The sequence below is a fragment of the Rhinopithecus roxellana genome, chromosome 12 (assembly GCF_007565055.1).
Source record: "Rhinopithecus roxellana isolate Shanxi Qingling chromosome 12, ASM756505v1, whole genome shotgun sequence".
Taxonomy (NCBI): Eukaryota; Metazoa; Chordata; class Mammalia; order Primates; family Cercopithecidae; genus Rhinopithecus; species Rhinopithecus roxellana.
In genome coordinates this window covers 122,994,128-123,009,012 of record NC_044560.1, presented here as the reverse complement: position 1 = coordinate 123,009,012, position 14,885 = coordinate 122,994,128, and the positions used below count along the sequence as shown (strand labels likewise).

The 14,885-nt window shown below is 41.5% G+C and overlaps 1 protein-coding gene across 2 annotated transcripts in view; it reads left to right on the top strand.

Annotated features, from left to right (window-relative positions):
• The first annotated feature begins 307 nt into the window (after nt 1–307).
• The window catches only part of PIK3R3 (phosphoinositide-3-kinase regulatory subunit 3), a 99,140-nt gene continuing 84,562 nt past the window's right edge, over nt 308–14,885 (top strand). The window contains exons 1-2 of one of the 2 annotated variants that reach the window (XM_030941810.1): nt 308–560; nt 1,383–1,492. In XM_030941810.1, the coding sequence (XP_030797670.1) occupies nt 1,387–1,492 (106 nt within the window). In that variant the 5' untranslated portion in view covers nt 308–560; nt 1,383–1,386. Of the gene's footprint in view, nt 561–641; nt 1,493–14,885 lie in introns of those variants that run through there. The other variant, XM_010363038.2, reaches the window with a different exon arrangement.

The window sequence follows — 14,885 nt, the reverse complement described above, 5'->3', positions numbered from 1 at the left end:
TCACTAGTGCGAGCGGACCGAGCCTCAGCGGGAGCCCCGCCTGTCTCCAGGCAGCTTGAGGCCCCGAGCGCTCGCCCAGCCTCTCAGTAACCGCCGTTTGCGTTTTCTTCCTTTCTTTCTTTCTTTTTTTTCTGTTCTTTTCTTTTCCCCTTCTGCCTTTGTCCCGCTTAGTAACTGGGCTCTGACCAATCGCCGCCTTACCGGCCGGCGCCGGCTCTCTCCTGATTGGCCCGCTTGGGGCGCGCAGCCGTCTCCCGCTCCTTCGCAGGAGCAAGGCAGACAAAAGACGCAGGCTCCAGGCTCCGGCAACCGGCCTCAGCCAATCACCACCCACCTTGCCTCTCTTCCCTCGCCCCGCTCCCTCCCCGCCTGGCTCGCGTGCTCCCGGCACTGACTCCTGGAGTGCGGCCAGCGCCCGGGCCGTACCATTCTGATTGAGGCTGGGGGAGAACGCGGATGGCTGATTGGGGAGCCGAAGCCTAGAGAGCGGTGGGGAGACGTGAAAGTCGAGATGGAGGGCAGCTTTTTGAACGTGTTCTCAGGCACCTGACAGAATCGCGGTACTTCGAGGCGGGACAGCGTGGAAGGGGCGGTAGTGATGCCTGCTTTTCCCCCTCCCGGCGCCGTTGGGTGGCGCCTCAGCGGGTGGGCAGCGTGGGGCGGGAGGGTGTCCCCTCCGCGCCGTTAAATAAAACTCTAGTGGCTGGAGTCGGGGGAAAGCGTGAGGGCAGTCGGTGCAGGCGGGTTGCTTCTTATACCCCGGCGGGAGCGCCCAGACAAGCCGAGCTGACTGGACTTTTCTGGCCGGCCCCATTCCCGAGGCTGGGGCAGCTTCGGTTCCGAGCCAGACCGGAGAGGAGCCCGAGTCTCGGCCCCTGGGGGATTCGCTCTCTGCAGACCAGTGGGACCCCGAAACTTGAACGCAATTTCCAGCCCCCTTTTTTTGCCTTCCTTTGTCACTTTCCCGGCTTTCTCCCAACGTGTTCTTTTTTTCCTCTTCATTCTCCCCTCGAAGGACACAAAAGTGGCTTCCGCGGAAAGATTTGGAGGCGGTGAGAGCTTTTCTCTCCGGAGAGCGACTGTGTAGAAAGGATTTTTGGGAAGCCGGTTTTTAACACCTCTGCCTTCCGTCCCCAAAGCCTCTGTGTAACCCTCTGAGGAGAATAGCCCATAGCTTGAAAGTTCGGGGGCATTTTGTTGGGTTCTATAGGAGAGAGGGGGAGGACCCTGTTCTGGTAGTTTGGCTGGACTAGTGCTGGCCGTTGAAAACCCCGAAGTACATTTCCGTGTGGAACTTTTGCAGATATGTATTTTTAGATTTTTAAATACCAGATAAAAAATATATGCCTTCTATATATCTCCTGACGACCTACCCCTGACAGCGCGATGTACAATACAGTGTGGAGTATGGACCGCGATGACGCAGACTGGAGGGAGGTGATGATGCCCTATTCGACAGAACTGATATTTTATATTGAAATGGATCCTCCAGGTACTTGGGAGAGAAAAAAAAAATCTCGTGATGGGTCTGATTTGTATTTACCAAGAGCTTGGTGATGTTTTCAGGGCAGAAGTATTGCTGGATGCGCTAGGTTCGGGATGAGGGGAAGATTTGCAGTTACAGCTGCGGTAAAACTGCTTCTGGTTTACACGTTTAAAGTTTGCAGTTAGGACCCTGAACCTATTGTCCTGCGAAGGTGGGGGTGGGGGCTGGAAGTGGGGGTGGGAGGAGAGACTCCTTTTTAAAATGATCATTATTTTTTTACTTTGCCTTTTCGTGTCGTTCAGGTTTTTCTTGTGCCCGCCACTTTATTTTATTTTTTTCTTTTTCAATTAAAGACTCTTCTACCTGCAAAGGATGTTTTATATCCCGGGATTAAAACCAGTCTTTCACTTCGGGCGAATTCTTGAAAGCTTGTCCTTTCATACATGTGTCTAATTTGGTTCGTTGTGTTTTACCCCGGTTAACTTCTGAAACTGAGTTATGTGATTATTCACTGTAAGACTCCCTTTTTCTCTTGCAGAAACAAATGCTGGTTAGTGATTTTTTTTAGGGATTGGGCGTTCATATTCAGCCATGGTCTCAGTCTGAGGTTTTCCTTCTCAGAAGATAGTCGCTTAGAGAGATCTACATGCAATATTTTATTACTCTTTAATTTCATGATGATTTAATTTATGGGATAAGGTTTAATGTAACTTGAATTCCTAGAGTAAAAACAAACAAAAAAAAAACCATAAACGAGGGAACCTTTCTCTTTCCTGTGAATATGTGACATGTACATATGTGTTCCTATACACGTAAAGTATACATATATAGTACTAGATTTTTATTTTAAAGCTCTGACGCTGTTACAGACATTTTGTGTATTTGGTAGGAAAGGAAAAGGAAGGCAAAATGGAAAAGTTGATTTTTTCTTTTAAAGTCTACCCCATTTTATGATAATTAGCTGTCAGGTTTTATCAAACCCTGTTTGCAATTACAGATGGTGCTTTATGTAATGATTCTGAATAAGTAGAGAGCCTTTGTGACGCCTTGTTTCTGTCGAGGATGAATTCTTTATGTATTTTAAAACGTGTAATGGCTAAGCCTACAGAATAAATGTGTGTCTTTGGGGAACCTCGCTTATTATAAGACTGTATTTTTGGAAACGTTTGAAAGGATTTGAGCCATGCGAGTGTGAAGAAGTGTAACTGTCTTATAGAAGGTATGTAGAAATTGTTTCCTGTGTCCTTGCAAACAGTGAATTATCCTGTGTTTTTTTTTTTCAATTAGTCAGAGTGTTAAATGGTGCTGTACTAAAAACTAATATTGAAATAAACCTTTTTCACTCTTGATGATCACTTAGGATTTTTTTCACTTCCTTCATTTCAGAGCCTTCTTTATTTGCTTTTGTAATTGTGACTGCAATCCAGATGCAGCTTTTCAGTGTTTTGTAAAGTTTGTAAGATTTGCCACCCATCTATTGTGTCTTTTCCCCTTTGTTTCCCCCTAATGGTAAAGCATATTAGATACATTTGTCATACATATGAATAGCAATTTAGTACATCACTGGTACTTTTATTGTAAAAACTAAGGTTAATAATTCTAGATTCCTGTTGTAAGAATTATATATTCAAACTGCCTTAGAATTATACTGCATTACATAGTATCTTGCCTTGCAGACATACAAAGGGAATTTGTTGGGTGGGAGGTGAGTAGGGAGGAGGGGACAAAATGAAGAATGCATTTATGGTTGAAATATATTAGCCTAGTAGAAAACTACTGGCCAAGTTGAGTTGAGTTGTCCAAAAATAATTTTAAGAAAAGTTGACTATTATAACTATATGGAGACGTGGGTCTTATAAGGTTGTATAGAAAATTATGATCCAAACTTTATTTTCCATGGAAATAAACTTTTGAGCTTAAAATGTTCATCCTTGAATGAAATTGTGTATACTGAGATTCTTCTGAGAATACTGAAAGGATACATGCTGTTCTTTATTACCCCTTTTGTAGCTTTAATGTAGAATATGGTTAGTTATTCCTAACAGCTTTTTAAAAAGGAAGCACCCTTGAGTATGATGAAACATTGCCTATGAAGTGAATGGTTTTTCATGGAAATAGTGTGAATGTCAACCTTGTTTTATGTGATAAATTAAATTTTCAAAATATTTAAAACTATATCATTAGTGAAGCGGTTGTAGCATGTTTTGTGGGTTTTTCCTAGCTCCCATCCCACATCAAGCTCTTAATTATTTGCTTCCTGGACTGCTGTGATAGTGTACTAACTGCTCTCCCATTTCTATCCTGTTCAAGCCACAGTAATGTTAAGAGAATCATCTGATGACTTATCTTACAATGATAAATCTTCCAATGGGTTTAAAAACCTCCCACTGGCTTCCCTTTGCCTACAAAAAAACAAAACAAAACAAAACAAAAAAACCAATAAATAAAAAAAAATCCCCCGATTGCTTACCCTGTCATATAAGTCCCTCTAATTTTTGCTTCCAACTTTTCTAGTTAATTCTCCTCCTGGAGTGCATCATAAATTCTACAGAAGCAATTTTGTGTTTGCTGTTCCTTGAATGTATGCTTTTTTCCCTCTTCCTGGGATGTCTTTCACTTGCAATAGTCACATGTTGAAATCTCATATGTATGTGTTTTTAGGACCCAGGTCAGACGCCTTCAGTGTCAGAATATGTTCTCTAAACCCTTCTGTTAAAAGTTATCCCTCCTTTCTCTTGCCTCCCTCTTCTAGCACTTTTTCTTCTTCTTCTTCTTTTTTTTTTTTCTGAGGCAGAGTCTCACTCTGTTGCCCAGGCTGGAGTGCAGTGGCACGATCTTGGCTTACTGCAACTTCTGCCTCCTGAGTTGAAGCGATTCTCCTGCCTCAGCCTCCCAAGTAGCTGGGATTATAGGCATGTACCACCACACCAGCTAATTTTTGTATTTTTAGTGGAGACAGGGTTTCACCAGGTTGGTCTCAACTCCTGACCTCAGGTGATCTGCCTGCCTCAGCCTCCCAAGGTGCTGGGATTACAGGCGTGAGACACAGCGCCCGGCTTACTCTTCTAGCACTTCTCAGATGAAATTTTTTCCATTCTGTCTAGAGAAGCTACTGTACTATTTATGTGTACTTCTCCCTATGAAATTGGCTTCCCACCTCGTCATGAGCTTCTTAGCTTGCTCAGGGTCTTGCAAGTAGTAGACAATTTAGTCAGTATATGTTGAATTAATAAATAAGGAGCATTGTTTCCTTCTAGTCTTTAGGTGCATTTCTACTTAAGGTCCTTGCCCAATTCATTGCTTGGCTATTGTAGTAGCCTAGGGCTAAATAACTTTTGAATTAGACATTTGTTGACTTAGGGCCCTTAACTGTAATGGTGCCAATATTTTTATATGTTTTTTTCATCTTTATTTTATTTTCAAGACAGAGTCTCGCTGTGTCGCTCAGTTTGGAGTGCAGTGGTGCCATCTCGGCTCACTGCAACCTCCGCATCCCGGTTCAAAGGATTCTTGTCCCTTAGCCTACCGAGTAGCTGGGACTACACAGGCACATGCTACCATGCCTGGCTAATTTTTGTATTTTTAGTAGAAATGGGGTTTTTCTCTGTTGGCCAGGCTGGTCCTGAACTCCTTGCCTCAAGTGATCTGCCCACCTCGGACTCCCAATGTGCTGGGATTATAGACGTGAGCCACCACGCCTAGCCTTTCATCTTAATTTTAGACTGAGCCATAAATGCAAAATTTTATCTATTATTGCTTCTAGTGGCCTCAAAAACTATTTTTCAAAGATGTTTCCTTCTAGCCTATCTTTTCAATAACTAACGTTATTATGCATCCTGAAGGTTCCTAATAACTGCGTGGATTGGTGTATCTACAGTCACAGTAATGTAAAAGTTGAATCCAAATGGGAGTTTAGTATCTTAATGTTTGTGTATTTCCTGGCAGCAGTAGATATACTGAACTGTTTAGATGAAACATAAAACTTTTTATTGTTGGCTAGGTGTGGTGGCTCATGCCTGTGATCCCAGTGTGCTTTGGAAGGCCAAAGCAGGAGGATCGTTTGAGGCCAGGAGGTCTAGATCAGAATAGCTTTGTAAAGATGCCATTTCTACAAAACAACAACAAAACTTTTGTGTAGAAATGTTAAGATTGTAGAACAGAGAATCGCCTATAAGCATCCTGGTTAGTCTTGCTGTGAATTCGGGAATTGGGATTATTCTGTAGCAAAGCTGGATAGAGGCCTCTCAAAGAGCCTCACCTTTGGTCCTTTGAGGATTTCCTATACACAACTGATTATAACTCATGCGCAAAGGTTGTAGCTAGTGGTCTGTTAGCTCAGCACTTTAGTTTTGACATTGTTATTGTTTTCATTTTAGGAAAATGTAATAACTTCCTTTTTAAATTAATAGACAATTTTTTAAAATTGTTGGCTTTTCTTTTTGTTCTTATCAAGGCAAACTTCTGAAATTATCTTTTTTTTTTTTTTTTTGGAAGACAGGGTCTCAGCTTTGTTGCTCAGGCTAGAGTACAGTGGCATGATCATGGCTCACTGCAGCCTCGACCTCCTGAGCTCAAATGATCCTTCCACCTCAGCCTCCCTAGTAGATGGGACTATAGGTGCTTGCCACCACACCCAGCTAAAGATTTAAAAATTATTTTTTCGTAGAGACAGGGTTTTGTCATGTTGCCTAGGCTGGCCTTGAACTCCTGGGCTCAGGTGATCTGTCTGCCTCAGCCTCCCGAAATGCTGGGATTACAGGCATAAGCCACCACGCCCAGCCTGAAATTATCTTTAGGGCAGCAACATCTCTTCCATAGATAATTAGAAAATGAAAAGTTCTGTATGGCAAAACATGAATATAGGAAAGTCTAGAAAAGTGGTTTTTAATTTTTTTTGGTCTCAGTACCCCTTTTAGACTTAAAAAATTAGAAGACCTCAAAGGCCTTCTCTTTAAGTGGATTATATCTATTGATATTTGTAGTATTAGAATAAAACTGAGATTAAAATATATTTAATTCATTAAAAAATAATAAAGCATTTATACATGTGGCTTTTTTTTTTTTTTTTTTTTTGAGACAGGGTCTTGCTTTGTTGTTCAGGCTGGTCTTGAACTCCTGGGCTCAAGTGATCCTTCTGCCTCAGCATCCCTCTGCGCCACCATGCCTGGCAAACATATTTTAGCATAACTTTTCTAAATGAAAAAATAACTGTATTTTCTAAAAGCAAAAAGAATTAGTGGGAAGAATGGCATTGACATCTTTACTATCCAGCTTCATAGAAGACTTTTTTGGGTTTGTTTTTTTGAGACAGGGTCTCACTCTTTGGCCCAGATTGGAGTGCAGTGGCGTGATCTCAGCTCACCGCAACCTCCATCTCCCAGGCTCACGCAATTCTCCTGCCTCAGCCTCCTGAGTAGCTGGGATTATAGGCGCCCACCACCACGCCCAGCTAATTTTTGTATTTTTAGTAGAGATGGGGTTTTATCATGTTAGCCAGGCTGGTCTTGGAACTCCTGACCTCAAATGATCCACCTCCCAAAGTGCTGGGATTACAGGTGTGAGCCACTGTGCCTGGCCAATAGAAGACATTTAAATTCTCATGTCTGCTCCTGCATTGAGTCTATTGAGATATTACAGGTTATAACCTCTGGAAAACTCCACTGTACAGTTGTAAGAGAATGAGAATGAAAATGGCAAATAATGTCTTAGTGATGCTATGAAAATAGTTCTGACCTCTTGGACCCTCTGAAGGGTCTTGGAAACTCTGGATCACATTTTGAGACCTACTAGTCTAGAAGTTAGACTACATAGTTTGGTGGACAACCTGGTGAAGTATCTTCTGACTTTGAAGCCAGACACAAAGGTTGTTTTGAAGAAGCTTATTTGCTTACCCTGACATACGTGGTATTTTCAACCTGGCACAATTTAGATTAAGTAACATTTTGGTGGAAAACTAGTACATTAGCCCTGTGGTTGGGGAACATACCTGCTGAGAGCTACATTGAAGAAATAGGTCATCTGCCACTTCATGATCCTTACTATTAACAGGTTAAGCAGCCTTCTGTGGTTGAATTTTTATTTTTAGCCCTGCACATTTGGATTCATCTTATATAAAGACTTATCCTGTGTGTAGTAATATGTTTCTTTTATGATCTAGGTGTTAGTTTTTAATGATATTGTCGTTTGGGACAAATGCTTATATAATCAAATGATGTAAAAGCTATGCCAGTTTTTTGTCTTACTGAAAAGGATTAGTCATTGCTTTCATTTAATATAATGTATAGTGTATCCAACTATGTTTCACTAGAAGTATGGTGATTCTCTCATTTGATAACGCTTTTACAATTTATTCTCGTTTTGATGCTGAATGCTTTTTTTTTTTTTGAGACGAAGTCTCGCTTTTGTCCCCCAGTCTGGAGTGCAATGACGCGATATCTGCTCACTGCAACCTCTGACTCGCAGGTTCAAGCAACTCCTGCCTCAGCCTCCCGAGTAGCTGGGATTACAGGTGCTTACCACCACGCCCAGCTAATTTTTTGTAATTTAAGTAGAGATGGGGTTTCACCATGTTGGCCAGGCTGGTCTCGAACTCCTGACCTCAGGTGATCCACCCATCTCGGCCTCCCAGAGTGCTGGGATTACAGGTGTGAGCCACTGTGCCCGACTTTTTTTTTTTTTTTGAGACGAAGTTTCACCCTTGTTGTCCAGGCTGGAGTGCAATGGCGTGATCTCGGCTCACCGCAACCTCTGCCTCCTGGGTTCCAGCGATTCTCTTGACTCAGGCTCCCGAGTAGCTGGGATTACAGGCATGTGCCACCACGCCCAACTAATTTTGTATTTTTAGTAGAGATGGGGTTTCTCCATGTTGGTCAAGCTGGTCTCGAACTCCCGACCTCAGGTGTTCCGCCCGCCTGGGCCTTCCAAAGTGCTGGGATTACAGGTGTGAGCCACTGTGTCCAGCTGATGCTGAATACTTTTATATTTTTCTTAGAATGTAGAAAAGATAGGACGTGTTTATGATTGCCATATTTAACAAGGTAGGTAGAAAAATATAAATGTATCTATGTGATATGATATAATTTTTTATTGGTATTAAAGAGGGAGACATCCTGAGTATAGTAGAAAGAAAACAGGCTTTGGAAATAGATGACATAGATTACAAAACCAGCCTTGCTTCTTATCCTGCCCAGTGTTATATGGGTACTACTTTAACCTCTCTGTGCATCTATTTTCTGTAAAATTGAACTAATACCTACCTTTGCAGACTTGTGGGGATTAAATGTACCATATCAATATCTGGTACAGTATTTGACATATAGTGTGTGCCCAATAAGGGTAGTTTGTATTTAGAGCTTCTTATTGATAACATGTCATTATCCCATATCTATCTGTTTGGGTACTCTTGCAGTCAAAACCTTTGAGCTATTTTGCCCCATTCTTTTCTTCCTTCCCAGTGTTTACTGGGGCCACATTTTATCCATTTTGTTTTTTGGAAGTGTTCTCTAGGGTCTTTTCTAGTTATAACATTTCACGAGTCTATGGAAATGTCAACCCAAGTCATCTTTTCCTTTTAGTTTCTATTGCCTCTTGTCCAGTTCCTCAATACCTCACCTTAGAAATGATTTGTAATGAAGGTAATAGTTGCTAACATTTGTTGAACAATTATTATAGTCCAAGTACTATGTTAAATGATTTTATATGTATTCTTTTAGCCACACAACAACCTTATAAAATTGGCGCTATTATTATCCCACTCTACAGACAGGAAACAGACTTAGGTTTAGTAACTTACCAAGTAGCAGAGCAGGTCTGTCTGCCTAACTAAAGCCCGGGTTCTTAACCAGTACATCCTAACTGGTTGCTCTGTTTCTGATTTCTTCTTCCCCTCACTGTAAGTTTGTCCTGAATTCTTCAGCCAGGTTAGTTCTACTGAAATGTTATTTTCATTGTTTTACTGTTCTTCTCAAAAATAATCAGCAGCTCTTAATTTCTTTTAAGTAGAGATCATATTCTTAAACTTTAGTAATATGGCACCAACTTATATATTTATAACTTATTACTAATTTTCTATTCATACTTACAGTCGAGTTCCTTCTAACCCTATACCCTGATTGCTCATTCCTATCTCAAGCTTTTGCTTAACCTGCTTCCTATGTAGAATATGCCCCTCCCACCCCATCTTTAAATCAAGTTCCTGTCTGAGTCCCCCTTTCTTCTTAAAACTGTCTCCAAAAATTCTAGCACTGTACCCCTTTATATGTAGGGCTATCTCTGTTATTTTGACATGGAATCATGTGTTATATTATTATACTTAATTCTTTCATAAATATAATTCACCTCTCTAACCAGATAAATTTCTTGAGGCCAGGCCGTTGTATTTCCATCGTATCTTTTTTTCTTTTCTTTTTTTTTTTTGAGACAGGGTCTCATTTTGTCACTGAGGGGTGCAGTGGCGCACTGCAGCCTAAACTCTTGGGCACAGGTGATCCTCCCACCTCAGCCTCCTGATTAACTGGGACTACAGGCATGTGCCATCATGCCCAGCTTGTATCTTCTTTCCCTAAACATCCAGTGCCCAAGTATTTTGTTAAATTTTAGGCCCACGGATCCAACTAGCTTTATTTTGTGACTTAAGCTTTAAAATGTTAATGTTATTTATTATCAGCATGTGACCTCTAAACTTATGAAGATAATTGGCTGGGCACTTATTGTAACAAAGGGAATGATGAAAAGAAATGCAATAGTTAATGTTATTAGCAAGATTTATATGGTTTTGAGTAAAAGTTGTTTTTGAAACTTTGAACAATTAGAAATGAGCAGGCAGGGCATGGTGGCTCACACCTGTAATCCCAGCACATTGAGGTGCCGAGGCGGGTGGATCACTTGAGATCAGGAGTTCGAGACCAGCCTGGCCAACATGGTGAAACCCCATCTCTACTAAAAAGAAAAAAATTAGCCAGGCATGGTGGCGCGCGCCTGTAGTCCCAGCTACTCAGGAGGCTGAGGCAGGAGAATCGCTTGAACCCTGGAGGCAGAGGTAGCAAGCTGAGATCGTGCCATTGCACTCCAGCCTGGGCGTCAGAGCAAGACTCTATCTCAAAAAAGAAATGAGTAATAAGTTTTTCACAGTGTATTAGGTTAGTTTTACATAGCACAGGGCCAAATGGAGAGTTTTAAGTTATCCAGTGTGTTGTTATACCAATTAATTTTACCATGTGTAAGACTTGACTTTTAACAAGGTAAAGTGAGCCATCAAGCCTTATTAAAGATCAGTTTCCACATTGCTTGCCCATATATGTTGTATGTATTGTTCCTTGTGCATATTTGTAAATTCACATAAAGTAAAAGGGTTATCTCATTGTTTTCTTTCTTTCTTTTTTTTTTTTTGAGACAGGGTCTTGCTCTGTTGCCTAGGCTGGAGTGCAGTGGCATGATGACAGCTTACGGCAGCCTTCCCACCTCAGCCTCCCAAGTATTTGGGGCTACAGGCATGCACCACCACACCTGGCTGATTTTTAAAGTTCATTATTTTAATAAAAGAGACAGTAGGCTATGTCCAGCCTGCCAAATCATACCATTTTGCATGTCCCATATCAGTATGAAAATTGCCCTATGACTTGGTATTGATGAACCAACACAAAGCCAAAGTTAATACCATCTACCCTTATCCATACTTGGACTTCCTGTCTCATGTTCTGTTTGTGGGCCAGATTACCTGTCCTTACCTGAGGATATGCAACAACAAATCCAGAGCATGCAGCTGTGTAATCTTAAATATTGTGATAGTTTTTATTTATTAACTATTTATTTTTAAATATTTATCATTTTTTTAAATAGAGATAGAGTTTTTCCAGGTTGCCCAGGCTGGTTTCGAACTCCTGGGCTCAAGCAATCCTTCCACCTCAGCCTCCCAAAATGCTGGGATTACAGGTGTGAGCCACCGTGCCCAGCCAGTATTTGTTTTTAAACTTAAGAAAAATTCAGTTATGAATCAAAATTAAAAATCTGAATGAAAATTGCTTTGAAAAAGGTCTTGCTGAAAGGAATTGTTGTGCTGGAAACATATTGCTTTAGATTCTGTTCTTACATATGTATTAGGCTTTTCTTTTCCATAGAGGATAGAGTGACCTTTCTACAACAGGGTCACTCAATATGGTCTAATTTATGTTGAACTTCTAATAGACATTTATAGAATTAGCCACAACCTTTTTTCCTGATGTTCTGGGACGTATTTTATAAAACATTTAATTCATATTTTTTCAGCTGTAAGCAACAAAACTAATTCAAAATGGCTTCAAAAATAATAAATTTTATTTATTAAATAGAGTTAGTTGATTTCAGGAGTTCAACAGTGTCAGTAAAAACACCATATTTTGCTTAGCCATATATTGCCCAATTCTGCCATCCTTGGGACTGGCTTCATCCTCAGGCTAGTAGCAGAATGGTTGCAGTGATTCCAGGCATCATATCCATAAACAACAACTTCTAAAAGAAGAGGAAAAATATCTCTTCCCGTGCCACTGTTTTTGAATAGAGGAAACTTTCTTCAAAAACCTCTAGCAAACTGCTTTCACATTTTTTTTTGGCCAGAATTGGGTCATAGGCTGGTTCCTGAACCAGTCACCAGTAAATACCCTTAGATTAATCACATTTCTCAATCTGGAATGGTGTTGGCTTCTACTGAGGTATATAGTTGTATTGGGGAGAGATTCTGTTAAAGAGGAAGAGGGAGAGAATTAATGCTAGGAAATTAATTTGGAAAACCATAACTCACTTCAATGTTACTGTCTTTGTCAATAAACAGTATTAGCAAGTTATTTTTTTACTTTTTCAAAGAGTTAAAATCTAGCTGTGGGAAATGCATTTTCATTTTCTGTTTTTTTTGAGATGGAGTCTTGCTCTGTCGCCAGGCTGGAATGCAGTGGCGCGATTTCAGCTCACTGCAACCTCCACCTCCCTGGTTCGAGCAGTTCTCTTGCCTCAGCCTCCTGATTAGCTGGGATTACAGGCACCCACCAACATGCCTGGCTAATTTTTTTATTTTTAGTAGAGACGCGGTTTCACCATGTTGGTCAGGATGGTCTCGATCTCTTGACGTTGTAATCCACCCACCTTGACCTCCCAAAGTGCTGGGATTACAGGCGTGAGCCACTGTGCCCAGCCACATTTTCATTTTCTAAGTTGGACTTCATATTAACTTCATTGAGTTAACATAAGGTAGACCTTTTTCTGTCTTGTTGGTTGCTTACTAGAAGATAAGGAAGCTAACATTTGTGGTTGACAGTTAACTAATTTGAGGAATATAGGCATTGGAATAGAGTGTTAGTATAGCAAGTAAATGAGTGTAAGAGAACATTTTGCAAAACTATACATTTAAAATTCTAGGCCGGGCGCGGTGGCTCAAGCCTGTAATCCCAGCACTTTGGGAGGCCGAGACGGGTGGATCACGAGGTCAGGAGATCGAGACCATCCTGGCTAACATGGTGAAACCCCGTCTCTACTAAAAATACAAAAAACTAGCCGGGCGAGGTGGTGGGCGCCTGTAGTCCCAGCTACTCGGGAGGCTGAGCCAGGAGAATGGCGTGAACCCGGGAGGCGGAGCTTGCAGTGAGCTGAGAACCGGCCACTGCACTCCAGCCTGGGCGACAGAGCGAGACTCCGTCTAAAAAAAAAAAAAAAAAAAAAAAATTCTAAAGTTCAATAAATTAAGTAAACTTGGGACCTATGGAATGATTTATAATAGAAAGCTAACCTGAAAAATTAGGAGCCGTCAAGCGTGGGTAACATGGAGAAACCCCGTCTTTACAAAAAATACAAAAATTAGCTGTGCATGGTAGTGCACTCTTATAGTCCCAGCTACTTGGGAGGTTGAGGTAGGAGGATCACTTGAGCCCTGGAGGTCGAGGCTGCACTGAGCTGTGATTATACCACCGCACTCCCCCTTGGGTGACAGGGCAAGACCGTGTCTCAAAAAAAAAAAAAAAAAAAAAAAGGCTGGGCTCGGTGGCTCAAGCCTGTAATCCCAGCACTTTGGGAGGCCGAGATGGGCGGATCATGAGGTCAGGAGATCGAGACCATCCTGGCTAACACAGTGAAACCCCATCTCTACTAAAAAAATACAAAAAACTAGCTGGGCGAGGTGGCGGGCGCCTGTAGTCCCAGCTACTTGGGAGGCTGAGGCAGGAGAATGGTGTAAACCCGGGAGGCGGAGCTTGCAGTGAGCTGAGATCCGGCCACTGCACTCCAGCCTGGGCGACAGAGCGAGACTCCGTCTCAACAGAAAAAAAAAAAAAAAAAATAGGAGTTGGGTACATTGGCATGTACCTGTAGTCTCAGCTACTTGCAAGGCCAAGATGGGAGTTTTGCTTGAAACCAAGAGTTGAAGATCAACCTGGGCAACATAGTGAGATTATCTCAAAAAAAAAAAAAAAAAAAAGCTTGGAATACTACTTTAAAGTAACCTATCGATTATATCTTTCAGTTAAAATGTATGGTGTGCCTAAGTATTGATTTTTCTCAGTATGTTGGAAATCTAGAGGCAGTATAGTGGAGTAAAAAGAGAGGAGTCTCTGGAATCAGAATGCCTGAGTTCAGATTGTGCCTCTGCCACTTCTTAACATGTGTCCTTTGGCAATTTACTTATCTTTTCTGTGTTGTAGTTTCCTCACCCAAAAAGTAGGGTGATAATGGTCATTCAATAGGGTTATGAGGATTTAGGAGATTAATAACTGTCAAGTACTTAGTGTGGTACTTGGAACATAGTAAACACCTGTAAATTTTTTTTGTTTGTGTGTTAATTCATGTTTTTCAACAAATATTTGACTGCCTGCCAGGCACTATTCTAAGTGTAGTAGCGAACAAAACAGCAAAAATGCTTCATGAACTCTACATTTCTAAGGGAGTGAAGAGAGCAGAGAATAAACAAATTCATAAGTAAAATACATAGTGATGGTGATAAATGCTGTGGAGAAAGAAACAGAGGATAAAAATAGAGTACAGGATGAGAGATCTGCTATTTTAAATAGGAGGCCAGGGAGGGCCTGACCTAAAGGAATGAGGGAGCAGGTCATACGGAAATAACAGGTGTGAGGATGGGGCTTCCAGGTAGAGGATATCAGATGACCTACCCTGAGGCAGGAGCATCTCTGTGATATATTCAGGGATCATCTAGGAGGCCAGTGTGACTAGAATGGAATGAGGGGAAAGTAGTAAAAAAAGAAGACAAGTGGCCAGGCTTGGTGGCTAATGCCTGTAATCCCGGCACTTTGAGAAGTTGAGGTGGGCAGATCACCTGAGGTCAGGAGTTTGAGACTAGCCTGGCCAACGTGACAAAACCCTGTATCTACTAATATAAAAATTAGCTGGGTGTGGTGGTGGGCATCCATAATCTCAGGTACTT